General features: G+C 39.7%; 1 protein-coding gene across 2 annotated transcripts in view; it reads right to left on the reverse strand.

Moving 5' to 3' along the window:
- Positions 1-10,257: 10,257 nt before the first annotated feature.
- Positions 10,258-24,973, reverse strand: part of MCPH1 (microcephalin 1) — a 132,730-nt gene continuing 118,014 nt past the window's right edge. For both annotated transcript variants that reach the window (XM_075414706.1, XM_075414708.1), the window contains 2 exons: positions 11,685-11,922; positions 10,258-10,472 (listed from right to left, as the gene is read on the reverse strand). In XM_075414706.1, coding sequence (XP_075270821.1) covers positions 10,417-10,472; positions 11,685-11,922 — 294 coding nt within the window. In that variant the 3' untranslated portion in view covers positions 10,258-10,416. The remainder of the gene's footprint in view (positions 10,473-11,684; positions 11,923-24,973) is intronic.

Genomic DNA, 24,973 nt, shown 5'->3' on the forward strand with positions numbered 1-24,973 from the left:
GCATTGGAAGTTGAAAGTCTGCTTTTGGAAGGTGGCCTAAGAATTCTGTCTTACTATGGAGTAAAGTAGTAATCATCTTAGTGAATTGCTGGTTTTACAGAGTCCAGCTACTAAGATAGAATTGGAGAAAAGATAGGACCACTGATGTGAGTAAATTGTATTAGTTATGACAGAGCAGAGCACTTGTTCCTGATCTGCAAAAAGCAAAGATTTTCTTACCTCAGTAACTAAAACTAATTCTGCAAAAAAAGGCAAAAAGTTATCAAGCTGAGATCAAGTATGGCTTCAGTTATTTATCGATGATTTCAGACATTTTTGCTTCCTAAAGATACCTGCAACACTATTCTTTGATTAATTGGAAAGAAATCTGGTACTATTTTAGATATAAGGAGTATTATTAGTCAGTGGCTACTGTTAGCTACTAAGAAAATAGCTCCGGGGAGCGAAGAAAAAAGTACAATTACTTCACGTACGGAATGGTTCCTAGCCATACTAGGAAGGTGTATGTGTGAATAGCTAAGAAGCAAGCAGACAGGAAAGCTGTTCTTTCCAAAGCTGGTTCCTTAGGGGTGCGATTTCATGGTCTGTAGCACTGAAGCCGAGCACTTGGCAAAAAAATGCCCCCAGCAGTGATTTTGCAGCCAGATACTCCTTGGTTGTGTTGCGCCCAGCCTGCTGCTGCTCTGGAGTGGCTTACTCTATGGGTACGTTTGGGCAGTGCCAGTGAAATGATGTTTCTGAGATCAGCCACCACAAGGAATAGCACTGCAGAAGGTTCCGTGGCACATCACTGCTGAGCCAGGCTGCTGTCTGCATCTTGGCATGGTGAGAGCAACACGCCACTTTCAGCTTACCAGGGACCGCTGTATTTGCCGCAGCAGCACAGATCCCTTTCTGACTACAGATATGGAGATGTCTGGCAACTGTGCTGAGAGTCCATGTGAAGTGAGCAAGCTTTCCTGCTCACTGCATGCCACAAAGAACAGCTCACGGCATCTGTGCCAGGAGAGTCAGAGCAGGTGGAGCTGACTACTTTTCCAGTCATTTCCTATGGTTATATATCCATTTCATAGTCTCTGGTCCGTGCAGAGTGACAGGTTTGTGCTGCTGCTATGGGAGGGCATGGTCCTTCGGCAGCATAGGAAGAACTTCAAGAAAGGGAAGGCACCTCTTATTTGGTGCAGTAATGACAGGACCACAAATGTAAGATTGCCAAGATTATTTGGATGCTGACCTTCCATCTCCAGGGTTAGAAAGACGACGGTTAGGCAGTACAGTATTGATAAGATTCAACCCCCACTGTTTCAGGCTGACAGTCACAAACGAAGCCATAGCAGCCTCGGCTGTCATTAGCTTCCTCGAACTGTGCCATAGCCACTGATGCACCACACATTGTATCTGCTGCCCTGACCAGATATGATGGCTCATCATCAGGAAGGATGGTGTCTCTCTGCAGTGTTGCAAACCATTGTAGATCATCATAACCATCACTTCCAACTAGTTTTGCAAGGTGCATAGTATCTTGTATAACAGCTGCCTGGCAGCAAAAAGGCCAGAAGGCACCTGGAATTGGTCCCATCAAGATCGAGGGAGTCACCATGCCATTCAGCAGAGTTGTCCAGCCTCCAACGCTCAGGAACTTCCTGAGCCACATTATTCCGATTTGAATCCATCCAGTTGTTCTTAAATCCATATAAACTTTTAACATCCACTGAGTTCCATAGCTTGATTATATTTTGTGTGAAGGACAACATGGCCCTCTCAGCCATATCTTTTCCGGGGAGGAGAATCCCAGTCTATGTAATCATTTCTCATACGGAGATCACTTTGTAGGTTTGAATTTGCTGCCCCACTCTGAGACTTTTTGACATGTACTGTATCCATTTAGATCCAGGGAGTTGAGAACTGCATACCTGCATGCTTGGAAATGTAAAGGAAGATGCTGCTAGTTTGGCAGGATGGAACCTTTCTTGAATTCAGCGTGGAGACACCTTTTGAGTTACTTGCACCTTCAGCTATCTAATTTAGGCATGAGAGGAAGCTTTCAGAGGTACACATCTCTCTCCATTAATGATATAATCTCCTGGAAAACTTCAGTTGGATATTCAGACAATTTTTATTAGGAGTCTTCCTTCTTCTGCTGTCTTCATGCTCACCTAGGCTTCTAATGTAGATGCTCTAAATTGCATGTCAGATTGCGAAGTAGATGTTGTGAGTAATCTTCATAAAGGCATCTAGAGAACTGAAGACTTGGGTACAAAGCCCTTGTCAGCCTGGGCAGATTCAAGCTGTTATCTCCCATGAGATTTCCATAGCTTCCTAGTTTGTGTGTGGCTCACCACTGCTGTTCTAGGCGTACAAAAGATTTCGAATGGGAAGGCAGAAGAGGAGAACTGATTCTGTAGCTTGGTGGCTATGATACTGTTCAAGAGAATACTGTTTGGAGAATATGGGTTTCAGACTCTCATACAACATTATTTTTGATATAATGGACATGAAATACCACTACTAATAATGGGGTGGGGGGAGATGACAAGAAAGCACAGGAGAATAGGCTAGATAAAGTCAGGGGAAAGTGAATCTCCAGTTGGATCATTCTATGGCTCCAGATTCTTGTATCTTCAAGCCCTCTAATAGCTTTTATATGGCTCATCAAAATATGTTCAACATCCCTGCACGTAAGAAGGACATTCTTCTCTTCGTCAAGCAGGATACTGAATGTAGCTGGGAATAAAATAACAGTGTCGATTCCCAGACTAGAGAACTCTGCTTTTAGCGTCAATTTTTTATTCAAGCCTGTGTTGCCTGGGCAATGTCAGGGAAAATATAAATTCTCTTCTGTAGGAGGAAATGCTCTGCCTTCAAGCTTCTAAAATGCTTATCTTTGTGTACAGCTGAAGTATGATGAAGCATGCATCCAAAAAAGTGTATTCCCAAGTCAGCATTTCAAGTGGGTGTGAATTTCAAGTTATTCAGAAATATTAAGTCATCAGTGTATGGAGGAAGAGCACCAGATTTCTTTAAGTGCACGTTAAAAGTGGCAGAGGGACCAGTCAGGCTCTTCACAGAGGTCAAGTATCTGCAAGCTTGTAGTACGGTTTCCAAGTGTCTTGATTTTCATCTGAATTGACACATTAGGCTATAATCAGAGCAGGTCCGTATTTGTTCATTTCTTGAACTAAAACCTTTACCCCTCCCCAGAGCCGTTAAAATAAACCCCCCCTGTGTTTGCGCAACTTATTGAAAGAGTATAATGCAGAATTTTGGATGTTGGTTTAGTTAGCCATGTTGATGAAAGACTTTTACCCACGTACGTCGTACAGAACATTTGAAGTCAGGCCATCTTCCGTACCATGTACATACAATTCATCTGGGCTTTAGGCTTATCTCTGGATCCCGGGGACTACTTAGCAAAACTTTCCCTGACTGAACTTCTGGTTCATGAGTGAATGAGCTGGAATGCTTCACTCCAGAGCAGAAAATCTGTGCTTTTCCTTTACCTCTCCCCTTACTTGTAACCAAGTCAACAACTAAAAATGATGTAAAGAAAAAACAGCCTTACCCAAATTGAAAGAAAGCCTGAAAAGTAATTTAAGGCTCAAGCATATCATATGTGTTGCATACAGTTTGAGTCTACAGTCTTTTTGGGATAACATGTCAGGGTATTTACTGCTTGTTGAAAATAGGCGCAGGGTTGTGCAAAGTACACACCCCGTGTCTTACCTCAATATGATGGGTTATGACTGTTATGACTCTTCTTCCATTTTTATGGCAAGGTAAAGTCTGGTGGTCTCAGGCACTTTTCCACTCATAAACACACCAGTGTGTTGGAGAGCTTCATCTGGGAACATCTGAAGGAGGCAGATGAACCGGAGGGCTGAAACAGATGGACCAGAGTAATGTCATCTAAATACAACAGCAAATATAAGGTTCTTGGCCCATCAGAAGCTCAGAGTGTAGCTTCTACCTGCCTAGCTCTAACCAGGTAGTTGCGGTGTACTGCAAGTGGTAAAGAAGTGGAGAGCTTTGAAGTAGGACATGGAGAGGATGGAGAACTGCACAATGGATTTCTACAGTGACTTGTAAAAGGGAAATCTGAAAAGTGAAGCATGAAAATGGTTATTAACCTTCCCATCCCATTCTCTCCCCCCAAGATTTAATGCTTAAAGCTGGTATCCTGTAATGAAACAAAAGTGAGAATCACAAAGCAGGGAGATGCCAGGTCTGACAGGGAGGGTGAGACTACAGTGATGAGAGCTTGGAGAAGAAAGGAAGGGTTTGTCTGATGAACTGGAGGCATGAAACAAGTAGTGACTAAAATAGGGAAGATGGCAAAGAACTGCACAAATAGTCTTAGGAACGTGAGTTTGGTGGACAAGAGGAGCTGATACTGAACATGTTGACTGAGGGAAAGATAGCAGCAGTCAAGATGAAAACTGTAATTCTGAGCTTGGACAGCAGTTCTGGCAGAGAGGGAAGGACACAGCTTGAAGTTTCTGTTAAAAACACGCTGCCTGGCTGAGGAAAACATTTGTGGTTTAGAGAGGAGGGTCAAGTCAGACTGTTTTATGCACTTGATTGACACAAGACTATGGAACCTGTAGGCACTATACAGGAAACAGTTATTCTGGAAGAACATGAAGGAGTAAAAGATGATGATGCTCAGTCACTGTATAATATAAAAGTTGTGCCTTTTCTTGATTTGAGTGAAAGGATTTGCGTGTTTCTGTTCCTCTGCAGACAGTACTTTGCTGCCTAGTAGCAAGGTCTGCGATACACTTATCAGGGAAGTTTTTCCATCTGTGACAAGGCTATTTCATCCTTACTTACACTGTGCTCCAGGCTGCATGCTTTTGATTTTTGTGTGTAAATATCCTGCTCCGTAATTGAGACATGAGATCATCTCTGTAACAGTTCTCAGTTGTAAAGCTATTTCCTCCTGCAGTTTTGAAAGTGTATTTCTTTAATTATCCAAAGTTCTGAAAAAGCAGGGCCTTGAGAGAGACCTGTGCACTGCAGAAAGTAACTACTTGTGGAAGAGTTTCCAGGTTTCAGCTTCAGCTGCTTTGCCTGTTATTAAAACCTCATGTTGCAGCCACGGTATTGCGAAACCACCTCCCTCTGCCCACTCCTCCCTCAAGACCTGGATTTGCTCTCTCTTGCAAGTCCTAACTGTACAGTTCCGTAAAACCTGTCATGAAGAAGGAAAAAGCAAACCCCAAACCTGTCTGGACAGGCGGTACTGATCTTTTTACCCCCTTACATGTAACCGCAGATTTTTGTTTATATATCCAAGAACAAGATGAAAGACATTCTGGGCATTGATAAATATCCTCGGCAAATAAACAGCACAGGGCGGTCCTGTCTCCAGTGATCGTTCAGGTGCTTTCCAGACAACAGAAGCTGCTCGGCAAACAACACGAGCTGGCATGGAAGAAGTCGTAGGAAGGTTCATCTGGTGTGACCTCGGGGTTCCGGGGTGATGGAGGTGTGGACCCGTCGGCAGGCTGGGCGGGCTGAAGTCACCCTGGGAAGGATGCCGGCTCCGGCCGTTCGAAGCAGCTTGCAGCCCTGTGCTACACCTGCCAGCACCGCAGCCCTCCGCAGGAGCTTGAGCTGCTCCTGGGTGCTCGCAGGGTTGTTTCACATCTGTACCGGCAGAAGAAAAACTCTGCTTTCCAGCTCCCAGCGAAAACTCTTCGCAGACACCTGTGCTGATAACCTCAACGCCAGCTGTTATTTATTTACTGCTGGCAGTTTTAAACCATCTTATTGTCAGCTGCTGCACGATGCTGGAGGAAGGGTGATGTTTTTCCAGAGCCTCCATTTAGTCATATCATGCAAAGAGCTCATTCTGAAATGCAGCAACAACAGGAGATCAGAAATAAAACTCTACTTCATGCAACAGGACTACAGCCATTTGGTCTTCTGTTATTAGATCTGTCGTTAAAGAAGTCGGACTGCTGGCAAAGACACAGGCATTTTCATGCTTTCGAGTTTTCAGTCTGAGCAAATATTCCATTTTTTTCCAGAGTTTTGTGTTGCTCTTGAGGAAAAAATTAATCAGCTTCCTAGAGATTGTTCCTGGGATACCTCTATTTTATGCTCTAGTTATGCTATGCTGTGTTAGAAACACAGTTCCACACAGCTCAGAAATATTAATGAAAAGCACCTTTGCCTTACAGTCGCTAAGCTGATTATAGGTTTCACCAAAAACTGCATGTCTGTTCTAGCAGCTTCCTAGCACCGAATGTGCTGATAACACTTTACCACATAATGCAGTCATCTCTAAATTACATTCTTCAGATCAATTAAGATAACAGAAGTTTACTATAGTGGAACTATAAACAGAGAATCGAGTGATGCAATAGTTCTTACTAGTTAATTATATTTAAAAAGTAGCACTCTCCATATAGGTGCCTATAGTTGAGTGAGGAAAATATCCAGAAGCATAAAACCAACTCAACAAATCTGTAGTTTAATAAGTCAATACCAGATGGCTCATATACTAGGATCACTGTGAATATTTTGAGGCTTTTTACTCACTAGATATACACACCCCAAATGCAGTTGTAATCCAAACCTGATTACAAAAGCAGAGAAAGAGGAAAAAAAGAGATGCATAATCCACCCACCTTACGAGTTTCTGTCAGTCTTGCTTTCAAACACATCCTTAGCCAATCTCACATTATTAGTTGCTCTAACTGTAAAGAAATTGTTTTAGAAGATAATTTGTTTTTAAGGATATGCTGTTTGAAGAGGACATCAACTTTGCTGCCATTCTGACACAACTTAAGCAAACACATTCTTCAAGGTCATGTTTGTCCTCAGTATTTCTGCATTTGCCAATGGGAGTCCCCAGTAAATTATGCAAAGTGTGGTAAAATCTCTTCTTATCCCTGGAAGAGGAAAGAGGGAAGCGGACCTTATAAATGCCTACAAATATCTGAAGGGTGGGTGTCAGGAGGATGGGGCCAAGCTCTTTTCAGTGGTGCCCAGTGACAGGACAAGGGGCAATGGGCACAAACTGAGGCACAGGAAGTTCCGTCTGAACATGAGGAAGAACTTCTTCCCTCTGAGGGTGACGGAGCACTGGAACAGGCTGCCCAGGGAGGTTGTGGAGTCTCCTTCTCTGGAGATATTCAAGACCCGCCTGGACAAGGTCCTGTGCAGTCTGCTCTAGGTGACCCTGCCTCGGCATGGGGGTTGGACTAGATGACCCACAGAGGTCCCTTCCAACCCCTACTATTCTGTGATTCTGTGATTCTGTGAAGCGATATTGGTGGTCTGTGCATCCAAGTGATATCGCCTATACCATGAGTGCAAGAGAAATGAGTTAAAATAGGACCTGTAGTGAGTCTCAGGAAGGAATAATAATACTTATTTTGGCTTTTCAGCTAATCAGATAAAATAACTTAGAAAGGTCTTTAATCGTTCTCATGCGATTTTGTTAGGGACAGCCTTTAGCAGGGGCGCAGGAGATCTCTGAGCTTAGCTGAGCTAAGTTGTTCTCACAAATGAATGGCAAAAATATTCATACAGGATAAAAGAGGTAAGGTTAAGACAACCTCTCCTCCACAAAAAAAAAAAAAAAAAAAGACTGAGAGAAAAAAAAGGAAATTGAAAAAGAAAAAAGTAGATTCCTGGCAAGGTGAGCATGGTACCATTTTGTAGAGGAGATGGTGCGGCTGTGCTGTGCTACAGCAGGTGAGTTCAGCACTGTATGTCACAAAGACGTCAGCACTGATCAACTCAAAACTGCCCATCAATCAAGCAATGACGCTTCACATCGCTGGGTCTTGTGCCTTTTCTTCTGAGTGCTGCCATCCTTGGCACCCTGGCATCAAGTATGAGTGGTTTTTTTTCCGTTGGTGGATTTCTTCTGACGAATGAATCATTTGACGAGTTTTCATCATTCCCCCTCCCATGTTGGTTTACTGAGGGAAGGACCAGAGTTGGTGTCTTTGCCTGTTGAGGTCTCGGGTAGAAACGTGCCTTCCTTCCAGCCCTGAGGTGGTTGAGGACCCACACTAGGGTGCGTAGGTCAGAAGCTGTTTGTGTGAAAGACTCCAGGCTATCACCGTGAAACAGGATTTCTTTTTTTGCTGCCTGTACAACATGCTAGTGTTTGGATTTAATTCTCACCTCTCCTGGATTTGCTAGGTGCTATGACAAAGCAACAGTCCGTATGGATGGACAGCACTCCTGTCGCCCATCATGTGAGACCAAAATGAGGCATTTAATTTCCTGCTGGCTGTATTTGCCTGTGTACTACAAATTTTGCAAGAGCAGCTGATAGATAGGGATTTCTATCAATATAACCACATAATTTAAGGCAAAATTATCTAAACTGACAGATTATTTTATCTGAAACATTGTAATTTAGGAAAAAGTATATTAGACTTTTCATTGTCAAGTCTGTTACGTTTGACTAATAAAGACCAACAAGCTGATCCAAGAATTTACAATTTAAATAGCTGAGATTAATCTTAAGAAGATTTATGAGAAAACTGATTTGGAATGTTGTATTATATAAATTAATAGTGACAGATTTTTATGGGTAGTACACTTAGGAAGTAACTACAAAATAAACTGGGAGGTCATAATATTCGGAGTTAAGCAATATAATTCAAACAAATTATTCTGTTATTTACTGGGAACCATATGTTCACATGTCACAACTTATTTAAGTATTTATATTTTCGTCTGTAGTACTTGGCAACTAGTTTCTTAATAAAGGGGCTCATAAGGTCAAGGGTGAAGGGTAATACCATGTTACCAGTGCTCTGCAGTAAATAAGTAAATAGTTTCCATTATAAACAGTACAATTTGTAGGCAGATCTGATTGGCATTTTTTGTATCAAACATACCAATTTTAAGATGCTGTTAAAAATGTGCCTGTCAGAAAACCAATAAAGGAAAAGACCTCAGTAAACTATATTTTCTAGTTTATATACTAAACCCAGGTATATAGCACTTAGATCCTTGAAAATGAGCTCTTAACCTTTTTGAGTTACAGGTGCTCAGTATTTCTGAAAATAAAGTCAGTTTAATTTTCCATAGAATAATCATAACTTGGAGCTCTTCCATGAAGAAGTATGTTTAACATTTTACAGAGTAACTATACAAATGCAATTTGTACCTGAAACAGCCTGCCACCCACATACTGCCGAGCTTGTTTTGAAGAAGAAATTTGTATAATCCTCAAGTTTACAGAAATTGTACATCTGAATCCCTTAAAAAGCCCAAGAAGTAAGAACAACACACTAGAATGGCAACATTTATAAACCACTGTACCTTGATTGTTTCATAATATTAAAACTGAAATCATTATTTTTAGTAGTTTCCATTGCCTTACACTGACAGTACTCTGAGGGAAGGACTGAGTTGGGAAGGTGTGAGCTGCCATTAAGTTACTTGATAATACATTATTCTTTGTGATGATGACATATCATTTTGACGGACCTTGGAAATATTTAAAGGAGGTTGTACATTTATAGGTAAACAAGTGTTACACAACATACTTTACATACAAATCTTACTTTGTACCTACTAAAACCAAAACCACAGATAGAAGAGGAATTCAATGTTTAAGACATTTACATACATTTTTCAAGCATACCTAAAGGATTTAATGGTATGTTCCGTTTTCAAGAGGTTTTAGCACTCGAATGATGTGTTGTCTTAATTCATTTGACTGGGGATCAGTAACTGTTTCTGGTTTCAGCCTAGATGTAAGGTAGACAGAGTTTGAAATTCAACTAAAGGTACTGAAATCAAGTAATACCTTAACTACGCATCTGCGCATAATTACTGAGTTTCAATTACTTTTGAAAACTTAATTTAGAAGTGCAACTGTACACCAGCAGGTGTGAGCTGAGTACGATGGGACATCTTACCCTTTCACCACAGAAACTTAATTAGCCATGGTCATGAAGATGTGGCAACATGAGCCTTCAGCTGTCCGCAGAGGCACTCGGAACAGAGGAGCCTACAGAATCTGTGTGTCTGCATCGGCAGCACGGCTCTGACTACGCCAGAGCTAGCTCAGGCACGCTCACCCACACTGCAGATAGATCTTTTAACTGCACTGTACCATGATCAGCTTCACTTAGAAATTGGAAAATATCTTTCCACTCCTCCCAGTGAATAATGATTCATTCACTTTTAGGTCCGAAGGTCTTCAACAAATAAATAAAAGCAAGACAACTTTTATTAGGGAAGTACTTTATTAGAAAAAAAACAAGATTTCACAAGATGAACACTTACACAAGTAATAAAAATGTAGAAAACATTTTCCTGTATTTATAAAAATGCAACTGGCGCTTTCTTAGGCATTTTATTCGCAGCTCAGATTTTTGTTGAATCCAAACTAGACTTGCTTCCTTACAACCATATGGAAGCTCTTGAGTTAGCTCACAGCTGAAAAATGTAGTTTTCCATGGGACATATTGTATGCTGAGTGATTGAATCTAAAAGAAATAAAAAAGCAGGATTATTTAAGATAAAATGCACAAGAAGCAGATTATAAAACAATCTACCTCAGAGCAATTTCTGGCATAAAACAGTTTTGGTGGAGCTGAGAACCCAGACCCAGAAGGACCCTAAAAAAAGAGCAGTCAAATGACAATACTGCAAGAACAATAACGCCTTCTTGTGCCTCTCTCTCAAATCTTCACAATTTTATCTTATACTTCAAGAAAATATCACATAACATTTGCATTTAGATGAGTGTTTTTCCCTTATGGCTCACTTTTCCTTACTTCTTTAGTGGTGTTTTCTTTCGGGTTTGTAGTCATTATGAATTGATAGATAGCATTAAGCGTCAAGAGACTGGGACTTGCTTGTCTAGTCTCATATAACATCAATTCATGTAGTACACTTATTGCTGGAGTCTGAGTGAGGCACTATCTAGAGGAGTCTGACATAGTGTATGACAGAAATTTAATCTTTTTTTTCCTAGTACGCAAAAGGTCCCTTTTTGGAAAATACCCTTATCTTGTCTGGAGAAGAGAGAGTGCCAGGCTGGAAGCTGTGAATCCTACATGGATTATCAAAAGCTTTTCTTTGAGGCTGAGGATATCGCAGTTTTACACCTGATTCCCTGCAGACAGATAATCTTGAGAAGTGTGGTGTCCATAACGGAAAAGTAATGGACTAATAACTCTTAGAAACTTAACTTCAGATTTTAAAAACAAACTTTTTGCAAGTGAAACAGAGACTACAGACAATTGTCTTTCAGATGTACAATATATAATTCAGGATAGATTATCAGAGGGTGCCAATTACTGTATTTCGGTAGTGCTATGCCAGTTTATACTGGTTAAAAATCTTATTACATCTAAAACTGAAATACACGCCATTTTAAAAAGCAATTATCCTGTGGGGGTTTCCCCATAATTTAGTTTGCTCTAAATGAAACAGTCATACAAAAGCTAAATTTGAAAATCTTTGGGTGAAATTTGCTCTTGGTAAGATGACAATGGTGAATAGCAGAACCACCACAAAGCAGTCTTAGTCGTAAGAGAGAGTCCTCACCATGGAGTCAGCTTTCTTGAAAACATAACTCTAGCAGTCTCTTCCGTTTTTTTCCCTCCATAATCTCAGTTTAGTGAACGACTTACAGTCAGTTTCTGAATACATGTTCCACAATATTTTATATGAGTTGAAATTTAGTGTCTTACCTAATATCCATTTTTCTGATAAACATTTTATTTCCTGATACTTCTTTCCTGTGTTTTTTCCGATACAGATTTTTGCCTGACGTAAGGCTTTACATATTTTCCCTCCTGACAGCTGTATAAGTTCAATTAGCTTTTTGCGGGGTGGCTGGCTGGTAGGAGACACAAACATGACAGGCTGGTTCGAAAAGAGATTCTGCTGGTATTTTCCTCTTGATAGGTGACGCTGAAGTCTGCAGATCTATATTTGAGGAAACAAGGAAATTAATTAGTCCATGTTTTGCATTTCCACTTGAAGTAAAACTAGCCCTTGTCTTCTTTAATTCAGAAAAAAAGTTATAGTATATGAGGATGAACTTCTAGATTATCAGGTGTATCAGAAATCCTTGGGTAAACTATATAAAGAATTTTCTGTACTTGATCAATACAGTTCCCAAACCAGAGTCTATTTTGTTGTAGGTTAGACGGTTTACCTATAAAACTTGTTAAAGCACTTGACAGTATTATTTTTCACCATAATCTTGCATTCTTACATTTATAACATTGGCCATCACACAGAAATATTAAAGGATATTATAAATAGTCTCGCAGCACAAATACAAACCGTGAAGGCCTTTACAATATGTGGTGCTCATCAGTTTGTATCAGGGCGCGTTACAAACATATCTAGTTCAGAGTTTAAAGTACTTTAGGACCCCGTTTCCCCTCCTGTGCTCCACAAATACAAACTGCATTTTGTCTCAGATGTATGAAGCGACACAAGTGTACCAGAACTCAGAGCAAACCATTTAATGCAAACTCTTTTGTCTCCACAAAAACAAAACCAGAAGTCCTCTGTGAGTGCTGTGCAGCCTGTAACACCTGAGCATTATAGTAAAAACGTGCTTGATCTACACGAAGCAAATTTTCTTCTCTGTATCTACCAGGCAGGACAGTGGTTCAGCAATTAGAGCCATCTCCTTTAGCTATAATATGCATAAAAGCAGTGCATACGAGGAGTGTACGCAATATAAAGTTTTCATACTAAAATTACATAAAAAAGCAAGCTTCTATTTCTTACAGCGAGGTTGCCATTGACCTGACAAATTAATGTCTGTAATGTGTCTGATTCTGTATCTCTTCTCAAAGTTTGGAAAATTTATAATGAGACTGGACTTAATAGTAAGATGAGAACAAAAATAATGTTTCAGGTTCTGCGATGCTTGGGATTTTTCACAGAGATGATCAAGATGAGCACATTACAAGAGGCCCGGTCACTTTGCATGTATCTGGTTTATATGAGACGGCTGAATGTGAAGCTGCAGTCAGCGAGGAGGTGTAACTGGAACAATGGAAGAAATTACTTCTGAGTGGATTCCTTCCTCCAATCTTGGCACAGACCTGCTGTGAGCCCATAGGCACTTAAGAATTTAATGCAATAATATGTGTCCTTGGCAGATGTGCAGCCAAAGTAAGAGTCTTCACCTGATTTACAGGGGTATATAAGGCCAAACAGTTTCATGGCACGTTCACAGACCCCTGGATAAAAGTCAAACTGAATTGCCTTAGCACTTTCGATCAATTCACTAGATGAAGCACCTGGAAAGCACGAAGCCCACGCTAAAGTGGGACTGCATAGCTCAGTGGTTCTGTGCCACTCTCCTCTGCTGTTCTTGGAGAAGTCAATCCCAATCTTAATTTTGAGATCTCCTCCATCAATAAATAATTCAACTTTCTCTGATTGTTAATTCCTTGGCTGCTCTCTTGAAAGTAAAATTAAGTTGATCCTTTGCATTCTGAATTCAGCAAGTCATTAAGACAGTGACTGCTGTGGATGAAGCAGGCCAAAAAGACTCAAGCACAATCCAAGAAATAGCCTTTATTTTCTATTCTTCTGTGAACTTAGGTTTATGAATGACACAGCACCTCATCCTGTCTCATGGATGTCAAAGAGCTCATAAATAATTTTGTTGATCACAGTCTCAAAGCAGAGTTATGTTGCAGATTTTGGAGGACCCAAACTCATTGAATATATCTGATGGCCCCTCGTGTACGTAAACTGGCAGTTGACACTTTACACATGTGCAGAAGATCTGGTTTTGGACTCAGTAGAGTATTGCCTACCTCCACCTGAGCAGAATGCTCTTCTATGAGTATCTGTCTGCTGGGCATCCTGATGTCATGAAATACAGAAAAGGAATCATTGTACGGTTTTATTATATGATATCAGATTTGGAATTTGCGAAGAGTGCCACTTGCTGATGGGGCTTGTGAGGCTTAGAGGCCATGGTCAGTGTCTTCAAATGGGACTAGCTCAAGGGCATGAAACACTTTGCAATCTCTGATGTACAGAGCAGTGTTGTGATTTTGGTGTTACTAGGACTGCAATCATTCATTTTAATGAATTAAAAACCTGCACAAATAGGAAACTACCGGAAGTTACAGTTTTGGTCAACCTGGAACTCTTAAGATTTTAAACATGAAAATTATTAGGATTGAGAAGCTGTTATCTTAAAAAGGCAATAGCACCTTTGTTAGATAGAAGACACCAAATGTAGCTTGTTGCAATCCTGCTATTTCATATATTTTAGGGAATATGATCTAAAAAGCGGATTGTATTCCCACTTCCTCAAACATCTTCCCTGAAAGGATTTATTTGCTGCCACTGGAATGAGAACTCACTTATATGATATATCTTCCTGTAGAGAGAACTGTTGGAGTAAAGTAATATTAGAAGCAAATGCGTACACAGCTAATCAGGAAATGCACGTTTTAAGCACCCAAAAGCGCTTGCCTCAGCTGATGTCCACAAGCAGCGTGCTTTATTCTACACATTTAGTACATATTACAGGAATCCGGGAAAGTGAAATGCTGACATGTTATAGAGAGGATTTTCTTAAACTGCCTTCAAAATTCCAGCTATGCGCATCACCAGGGCAGTTGAGAGGAGGACAGGGGAAGAACACAGTCCACCTCGGTGGTACCGAGAAACCACACCAGGTTTGGCAGTGGGACGACGGGGCACAGCCTGGCTCTTCCCCTTGAGTTGACTCAGCTGCCTTTGCAACATCAAAGCCTTCGCGGCACCCCGGGGCTGCTCCTAGCCCTGTGAACCCATACACATCTCGCGTCAGCTTGTACAAATAAATAAATAATTCCTCCACAGAGACCAAAAGCCTGGGAAAATGTCAGAGCCCAAGAGTGACTGTTTCCACACACTGTGTATGTATCAGTCAGTAGTTACGGTTACAGTTGTGTCAGTCCCTGTGATAACAGACAGCACCAATTTTCCTTTCTAATTATATTCATTAGCAGATGGACAGAAAAACAAAATGTTATAAAAGCATCTATTTACACTTTTTGGTGAGATGCTAAGTGTTAACCTCATTCTTTCACTAGCTGGTGAATGGCAGGATGATGCCTCTTATATGTATGCATTTCTCATAAATGTACCATTCATTTAGATGTTTGTTTGAACCAAAGTTTTGAAAGGAACGAAAAGAATCACTCTTGACAGAAGTAAAACTTATGGGGAATGTGTGATAAAGAAATGAAGACTTTCTTCATTATAAAAAAAACCTCCACCAAATATTTCACCTACTGTCATCCCTCCTGCGACTGATTTTCAATCCCCACAAACCAGAAGAGCATATATTAAAAAAAAAACAACCACCCTAAAACTTTACAACTTTGCCTAGAACTTTATGAAAATAGCTTCTGCTGGGTTTGATGCGGGAACAAACACAGAATTGCCATGAAAGTCCAAAGGTGTGATCTGTTTCTGAGGCTCAGGAGATGGCCATCGCGTCCCACAAAGGTACTGTCTCTGAAGGGACACCTGAATTCACGCAACAGAAAGTGAAAGAAAACGAATTCTTCTGGAGGTACTTTGGAATTTTTCAGCATTAAAACTGCTAATGTCCTATGTACAGCACACAATTTTCAGTGCACTGCCAGAAAATAGCCCATGAAGAAATCTGCAGTCTAAAATGCTATTAGAATGAGGATACTTCACAAAACCTGAATGGAGAATACGCTTCTGACTTAGTACAATTAATAGAAATTGTATTTGTAGGCTAGAATTTAAAATGTGAAGTGCTATTTTAAAACATAACCAACTGTAATAATTACATGTCTAAAAATTTGTGCAGGCATTACACGATCAATGTATGCATAATGGTAAATTTTTATTATTAATTTCTTTTATTCACCAGAGATAAATAAATCTACAAAAATAAATGTATGATTTATTTTATTGTTGCTGTTTGAGCATTTAACATAGTTATTGTTGCTGTTTGAGCATTTAACATAGGATTGGAAACCTTACCAACACCTATTTGAAAAGCTATTTTTTAATGAAGTATTTACTGAACTTATGGAAAGCTATTATTATATCTGGTTACTGTTACTCGCAAAAATAACAAGTACATGTTATTAAATGCAAGCAGCAGAAGATAAAATTGCAGATATGTTTGAAGATAAAAGATTGTATATTTTATGTTTTATATCTGTATAAAAAGCAAGTATTATTTCATTTGAGGTTGATAAGAAATTGATTGTTTTCACTGAAGAGAAAAGGATGGGACCGTTGAACTCTTATGGACTAGCTCGCCACTTTGTAACTATTAAATGACAGAAAAACATAAAATTGATAAAAGTCAAAAAACCCAGACTTTCTGGTTTGATAACCCACAAATCTAACAAAAAGAGATGCATAAAATAGCATATTCATTTAATATAGTTGTATGATGTTGCTGGGGAAATATTAAGCTCTAAGATTTTAACATTCATATGATTTTGGTACGGACAAATATACTGGCCAAGTAATGTTTACATTTGCGTTTACTGTAATTCTGTACAGAGACCTACGTGAAGAACACCCTCAAAGCTACAACACTGTGAGGAAACGTTACACTTGCATGGTTATACGCATTTTCAGACAGTCTGTCACTTAGTAAAAATTTAAAAGAAAAACACGTATGTGGAACCCTGTGTACACGTAAAGATCAAGGGCTCCCACACATCCACGCAAGCGGAGCACCAGCCTGCTTCTGATAAAGAGGAGCCTAGTGCGGCGTGCAGGCTGCTGAAAGTACAGTTATCCTGCCGTGAGGAATTTGCAGAATCTGCAGGACCCTACAAGGATCAAGGAAGTTAGTGTTAACAATGCAGTACTCCTGCAGGACAAAGCAGAAATGCTCTCTTTTTCATCTTTCTAAGTACCAGGTCTAATGGGAGAACAGAAGCGACTAACCAAACAGCAACTCTGTTTTTGCAGGAACAATGTGTGCCATATATTTTCTAATTAAATTAAAAGCTAATCATTTTAGTTTGATTTCTTATAATTTATTTTAGCAGTTTGCTGGTATTTTTTTAACACATTGAGAATACTAAAATTGAAATAATATTCACTAAAAGCTTTAAAAATTACATTGAAATGCTGTCCTGGATAAATAAATTAGTGCTTTCCAGTATAAAAGAGCATGTTAAGAGCTGGAAACAACTTCCTTCAGCAAGCTGTTTCACAAACAAATAGATCCTCAGCTTTGAAGAATGGTATCTAAGTTAATGGCTCATCACACGGATGCAGGACCCCAGCTGGCTGAAGCCATACTGCCACACTATTACCTCAGCAGCACCCAGAACCTTACTCCACTCTGGCGCGACGTGCTTTTATTATTGCTAGTGATGTTTTTCATTCTCAGAGAAAAACTCAACTTGCAATATTCCTGCAGATTATTTACAAATATTACATCCTTATTTCTGAATATTTAGTGAAATGACGCTTTTGCAGTGGCTATCAATGTCATTTAGCTAAAAGAGAAGCTCCCTTTCTGTTAAATTGGAGAAGCATAAGCCTTTTGACAGACAGAAGTGAGAACGTACCTTCGGAATGCTTGATAAAGCTACCCGAGCACCGCAGCACGCGTACGCCAACGGAGATGACGTACGGGCAAACTCGGTATGCACTGGTGCAGCAGAAGACTGGTGCACTGAGCCGGGAGCCAGAAGGAAAGGGAGAAAGTTTTAGAAGACAGAGTGGAAAATTAGGTCCAGAGCAAAGAAACCTTCAATGTCTGGTCTTGAAAAATAAAAAGGAAAGTAAAAGAAGGAGAAACAGCATACAGTCAAGACTGTATTATCTGGCAAGTTCTTCAAAACACAGTTTCTTCCCCTCCTCTGTATTGTCCTTCATGTAAGTGTTTCCTGGCCAAGATGAGAGCGAAGGGAAGAACACTCGAATCCAGGCAATTTAGCTGATATTGTTTCTTTCCACTGCGAGTTGGCAGGCAACCTTGCTTCTCTCAAATCCCATAGACTGATAAGAAAAGTTAATTTCACCAATTTATTCTCTGAAAGACTGAGTCCCGGTGGGAATACTGTATGAAAATGTTTGGCAAATAAATCTACTGTTTGGCAGATATTCAAAATTACGCTGGAAGATGTTTGAACCATTTTTTCCGGCATATAAAATTTTTGCAGGAAAAAAGATAACAAATTCACTTATTTTTAGTTTAATTTCCTTGTTTTCCAGAGGTAAAACTATTTTTAAATACTATGTAATATCAACATTATCAACTATAGATTAATAAAAAACAAATTAGGGTATGACAATAAGTCTTTACCCTTTTGAGGATAAGTATGACTTCTAAATCAAGGAGCTGTATTTCCAATCTACATCACTTAAAAACACTCTGCTATGATTGTAAGATGTGGTCACTTTACCATAACTATTTGTTTGTGACTTCAAAAAGATTCTGAATTAAATATGTTTGTGTTTGGTTTCAATGCAAATGAATTCTTTTTGAAACTTAAAAAATCTTTTCACTACAGATTACCTAACAAAAGCAGGATTTTGTCAGGATTAGAAATTTAAACCTTGCTTCAGAAATACCTTAAGAAGTTGCCCATCCTTGTTTTTGTCTTGTCTCAAGAGAATTAAACTCAAGTGACTACTAGGCAGTGATGAGACTGCAAGCTGCAATTGCAAATTTATGTTAAAATTCTGCAAATAATTATTACTTCTATTTGGGAGGTGTTTTCCTCGCCCAGAGATCAACAAAGCAGCACTGTGCCATGCATCGCTCCGAAGTGGTATCCGATGGCACGTGTGACTCTGAGCCCTGCATCACTGGCACACCTCGAGGGTTACGTATACTACACGTGACAAGACCCCGAGGATCCCAGTAAAATTCAAAGACAGAAATTCTCTACCTCCATACATAATCTAGTCCAATGCTTATGTTGTCTTGCAGTTGGAAAGCTTTTCTTAGCAATATAACCTGAATTGCCTCTGCTGCATTTTGAGCCTGTTACTTCTTGTCCTAGTGCCAAGGGACATGGAGAACAATTTATTCTCTTCCTATTTGCCACAACCTTTTAAATAGTTGAAGACTGTTATCATGTCTCCCCTCAGTTTTCTCTTCCCTAGACTAAACAAACACAGTTCTTCCAGTCTTTGCTCATGGGTCATATTTTGTAGACCTCCGATCATTTTGTTATTCTCCCCTGGATCCTCTCCAGTGGATCCACATCTTTCCTGAAGCGCAGTGCTCCAAGCTAGACACAGCACTTCAGCTCAGGCCCCTCCACTGTGCTGCACGCCGCAAGCAATTCTCCTCTCTTACGTACAGCATTCCTGTTGACACGTCCTAGCATATGCTTGCTTCTTTTACCGGAGTATGGCGTAGGTGACATATATTGGTTCGGATCTTCTAAAAATACCACATGGTTAATCCCATCTTGTGTTCCTGCAGGTGATTATTTCTCCCTGCGTTGCACTTGTCCTTACTGAACTCCACCATACCTGTTTCTGATCATTCCTTTTATCTCTCAAGGTTATTTTAATTCCAGTCTGTCATGGTTTAACCCCAGTAGGCAGTTAAGCACCACACAGCCGCTTGCTCCCCCTCCACCTCAGTGGGACAGGGGCAGAATCGGAAGGGTGAAAGTGAGAAAACTTGTGGGCTGAGATGAAGACAGTTTAGCAATTAAAAAATGGACAGAGTCAATATGCAGTTCTACTACTTTAGGTCATGATTAATCAGATTTTCCAGCCTGGTAGCTTAACAAAATCCTAGACAACAAACGCAGTATATGGATGGGATAGCTGTACATTTTATGCCAACGATTCCACTGTGTGCTGGTGCAGTGGCCTCGGTACCTGCATGACAAAGAGCTGATCTGAACACATACATATCCTCTGTGCAGCAGATCTAAGTGAGCCGTGTTGAACCCACCATTTTGTATCTGGCACTACTGGTGGGACTCTCCATCTGACTCAGTTTTTAAGTGCATGCAAGTTCACATGTCTCAAAAACGCAATGGAAGTAAAGCAAAATCAGAAAGTCTTTTCCCTTAACTCAGCTGACAGTTGAACAAACGCAGTTGAGCCAACGTACAAACCACGAAAATCTGAGCCTCCAAATAATTTGCTTTAGACAACCAGCCATGACTTTAAAATGTATGTAATATATACATGGACATGTTTTCCCTCACAGCTGACAAAGATCTATTCTAGCTGGATATATCCTCACAAGACCTTTGGCAGAAAAGATACTTACATTCTTACTGGTTTAGTTCAAGCTGGGAATGCACTTTTGAAACTAATCTCTTGGTCATTCCTGTTGAGTGTACTTTTGGTTCCCACTGTGGAGCAGCCATCAGAGGCCCAGACTGCCCTCCTTCTGGATGAAATACAGTCAGGAGGTGGGCCCAGTCCAGGGGAGCAGACTGGGACGAGCCCTGAGGCCTGAAGCATGTGTTACATGCAAGGTGCATTCGGCACTAGCTCAGGCGCTCTGCAGAACCCTCCCCCTTCATCTGCACTGCTGGCTTACAGACGCAGGCACGAGTGAGCATGGAGTCACTTCTGGCAGATGTAATGGGGTAGTGATGCAGGTATGGGATGCTGCTCTCAAACTGAATTATTACCTGCACAAAAATAATGACCTCAACTAAATTCAGCCCCTTTTTTTTATATGAGTTGCAACTTGCCCTTATTGTTACCTCATAGTTCATTCTCACACGGCAACAGGAAGGAGAAACATTAGTTGCACCTTGGCATTTATCCCCGCGTACTGCAACCATTTGCCCATACTTGTATATGTAGTATCCTCTAGGCTTACTGAACTCTCCCAACCCACGTAAGACCAATTATTTGTTGGCTTTTTTTTAAACAGACTAGTACCTATTGCACGAGACCAGTACCTAATCTATGAATAGGTCATTAATTTCATCAGAGCAGCTTAAGGAATGAAGTATTAATGAAGTCAACAGCAATATTTAATCATATGAGAGTAAACACATCTGCATTTATACAGACTGAAATAATACATTTCCAGTAAAGTACATTTCACCGATGAAAGGCCGCATGGAAACAGAAATTCCATGAGCTAGTAACATGCTGCAGTTCATGGAACACAACTTGATACTCCCCATGGTTAAATACGACACATAATGAAGATACAAGGCATGGAAGCCTAGTCTTTGCACAAAATACATTAAAAATTATAAGCTCATTTCAACTTCCTTAGAATTTTCAGATATGGAATAATTTTGGACAGTCCAACTTTCTTTTGTAATCACCACAGGATATTGTGCAGCTAGCTTCAAGAATGACTTTTGTTTTGCTGGCTTAGGGACGTGGGGAATCCTTCCATTCGCCTTTAACAGTAAATGATAAATCCAGTGCTGTCAACAGATTTGCTATTACCTGGCAAAGTGCAGATGAATAATGCTTTGATAAATAAAAGAGTTTTCTATTCCAGTAATAACAAAGTGAGTGATCTTGTTGAAAGGAAAAGCCTGGCAAATGTGAAGGGTTACACAGATGCTCCCAAAAGGCTCGTTCCCTAAACGGTTGCATTAACCCACAATAAAAGTAATCTTAACCATAAAAATAATTCCTAGTTTTATCTTTAAATCATGAATAAGTGAGTCCTTTTGCTCTACCTCAACAGACTGAAATGATTTAAGTGAAAGCAGAGTACATTCTTCTCTCTACACTTTAGTTTTAGCTGAATGCCATTGCAACGCCCAGCAGTAACTCAGTGTGTGCCAAACATGAATATTTTTAAGCGTCATCTGAGTTTTAAAGGCTACAGTAAGTGATGGGAACACAATCGTCTTGGGAATCTACAAATAACTTTAAAAAAGCTCATAAATCTGGCTTTCATGGTTTGGTTTTCAACAGCTTTATGAAATATGTTGAAGCCTGAACACAGCGAGTTCGTTTTCCTTCAAATTTCTTAGGATTGACTTTTCTCAATCTTTTTTTCATATGCTGCAGCAAGACAAGTAAAATGGACTTGGCTTTAAAAAAACAGGCATCAGCAAATTACTTTTTAAAGAAGTTGCTTTGTTCTTTTAATTTTTTTTTCTTTCTGTATCAACAGAGGAAAAACGTACCCTCTAAGTAGGGCAGCCTAAAGTATTCCCTCATCAACAAAAATATAAAATGCTTCTGTTCAGCACCCAGTGTATTACAACATAACAGACCACATATTAATGAAAAAGTGATGTATAATTAAAAGCTTTTTTTTTCTTAAATTGTTTAAAAATGATGCACGGCAATGACTGAGCACAGCATAAACCCAGAGAGGTGCATTCAGAAGTCACATGCAGACCTCTGTACTTACAGTGGAACACGTGCACTACAACGATAATTAGCAGGGAACACTTGGTTTTTAAAATATGAACTAAAGGGTCGACAGAAATTACATCAATGTTCGACAGAGAAAAGTCTTTAAAGTGAAATAAACCCACTCAAAGAGATTACCTGGCATCACACAACTGGACGCCACTGCTGTGGAACGCTGCCAGCTGCGAAACTAGACCAGGTTCAGGTTGCTTTCAGAAACTCCTGATAGAACTACTATCACAATCACTTCTGGTCTACAATTTCCCTGATTAGTGCTCCTTGGCAGCAGTACTTCTTTCTGTGTAATAACATCGCTTCTTCACTTAATCTATGTCACAAATTGGAAGAAAAGACCCAGTAGGAAGTATGGAAAGCAAAGACATGTAATCCTCTGGCACGAAAAGTGGCAAGTGGAGCTGCCAGCTCGCACAGAAAAAAAAAAAAAGTGCTTAAATATTTGACCAGGTGCTTTTTGTCAATCATGTTCTTAAATGACAATTACTCAAGAAAAGTTTATTTGAGAGGATTGCTTTCTTCATAGGTGCTAAACAAAGGACACGACTGACACTTTCTGTTTGAAGATACTTTTCCTGAACTCCTGCACTTTTTAGCATAACAATAACATAAGATTACAGAAGAAAGAATTATATTGTGACAGCAAGCTGGGATGGTCTTCTGCATAGCTGAGGGAGAACAACTTATGTTGTGAATACAGAGTAACGTTAAAGCTATGAAAGTTGGTAGGGCAAAGGCATAGTACCTGACACCAAATTTATTCTCTCTGTTCCTCTTCTTTTTTTTTTTTAACCAGAGAATTTTTCAAGATAATGGCAAGCCTTTGAAAAAGGTTTATTTTAACAAAGTGAAAAAATAATTCACAAACCCCAATGATAAGTTGTGCATGGTACCAAACGACACCCTTCTAAAAATAACAGATTCCAATATCTGCGTTGAGGAGTTGACGCTTATCAGCTTGTGGCCTGATACACCAAACGCATTTGCAGAGTATTACCTCACTGCTTTCTTCTCAAGAGGCTACAGAGGGAAAGTAGACACTGTGTCAGTAACCTTAACAAACGCTGGAGGAAAACAAAAGTCTAGCATTGGATCTCAGTTGTTGCTCCAAGTGAGAAGAAGCCATTTTAGAACATAAGTCTCACTTAGAACATAATCTTACTCCTGATTAGGATTTCAAATGCATTTGGGATTTCAACATGTCACAACTTTTTGACTCTTTTTCTTTCCTATCGCTTACTTCTAGTTTATTTTTTTTAGTTACAAAGATAACAGACCAATATTCATTTGACTTAACTGATATTTGCAGAGGCTATCCTAATGAAGGTAAAAGTGTGACTATACTGGTAAAGCTATTAAAGTGCAAATCTGAAGTGGCAGGAAGATTCACTGAAAAGTGAATCCCTGATTCACCAAAAAGTCCACTTCTGTTTACTGCAAATGTAATGCTGATCTTTTTAAAAACTTCTTTTAAAAAGAAATATTGTTATAAATGCAATATGAAATTTGGTTTTATTTTAAATTTGAGCTTGCCAGCTATGACACGGTTAAATACAGAGAATTAGGCAGACATTATGGTAGTGGACTTTCAGCGACTTCTCATGCTAGCTGGGCAAAGTTTGTAGGGTCAAACTGCTGACCCTGTCCTCCTTTCTGAGTTCCTTTCCTACCGCTCTTCGTCTAAGAGCGATGTAGGACAGAAAGGCTACTTCTTTTTAGCCTGTCTGGATTTTATCTGAAGTGCTTTAGTGAGAGCAGAAAGCCTTTTCAAGAGGTTGTCATTGCATAAGCAAGCAGTTGCAATTTGAAAACCAAAGTGTACTCAGCAAATACTGTATAAAATATGAGCAACTGGGTATTTGAGCTTAGATGCAGGATAAATACTCTGAAGCACGAAACAGTTGTGGTCTTCAAGCAAAATTACTAGTTGTTTTCCAATCAGACAACTGGATAGCTCAGATAAAATACAAATGCTCAATAACTCCTCTCCTACACACTAGTTTTCTATTAAAAGTCTGTAAATAAGTATTTACCATCTCTTGCTCTGTCCCAATCCAGAATTCCCACTAAAATCAGTGGGAATAAGGTGGGTGTATCAGGAATACAGCTTTAGCCCTATAACAATGCAAACTAACATGAGGTAAAAGAAGGTACACTTTGTAAGCATACTACTATACTAAAGTATATACACTGCTCAGAAGATGGGGAAAAAGAATTTAATTTAGGTAGCCTTGCATAAGGGCAAAGGTTTAAAAATGTCTTGCACACTCACTGGTTCATGTGTTTGTTTTTATTTTTAAAGTTCTATTAACTTTAAAGTTCAGGAGCTGACATGATAGTTCTAATTGTACCCACGTTTTTTTTTTTTTCTTAAAATGACATTATTGATTAAAGTGCTAATGCACTTATCCTTATTGTATGGACCAGGACTGGGGGTGCTACAAAGCCGTCATTGCTCAGACCATTGGTAGGGGAAAGGAGAACTCACTCCACAACACTGGAGTATTCCTGGGGTTAAACAGAGGAACAGCAATGATGGGATTTGGAGGGAATTCAACAAAATCCTTCTCATTCAAAGAAGGCCAGTGTCATACAGACCTTTGAAGGAGGGGAAAAGCTAAGTCTTCTACAGAGAAGATACACACACAAACTCCCA

The sequence above is a fragment of the Opisthocomus hoazin genome, chromosome 2 (assembly GCF_030867145.1).
Source record: "Opisthocomus hoazin isolate bOpiHoa1 chromosome 2, bOpiHoa1.hap1, whole genome shotgun sequence".
Taxonomy (NCBI): domain Eukaryota; kingdom Metazoa; phylum Chordata; class Aves; order Opisthocomiformes; family Opisthocomidae; genus Opisthocomus; species Opisthocomus hoazin.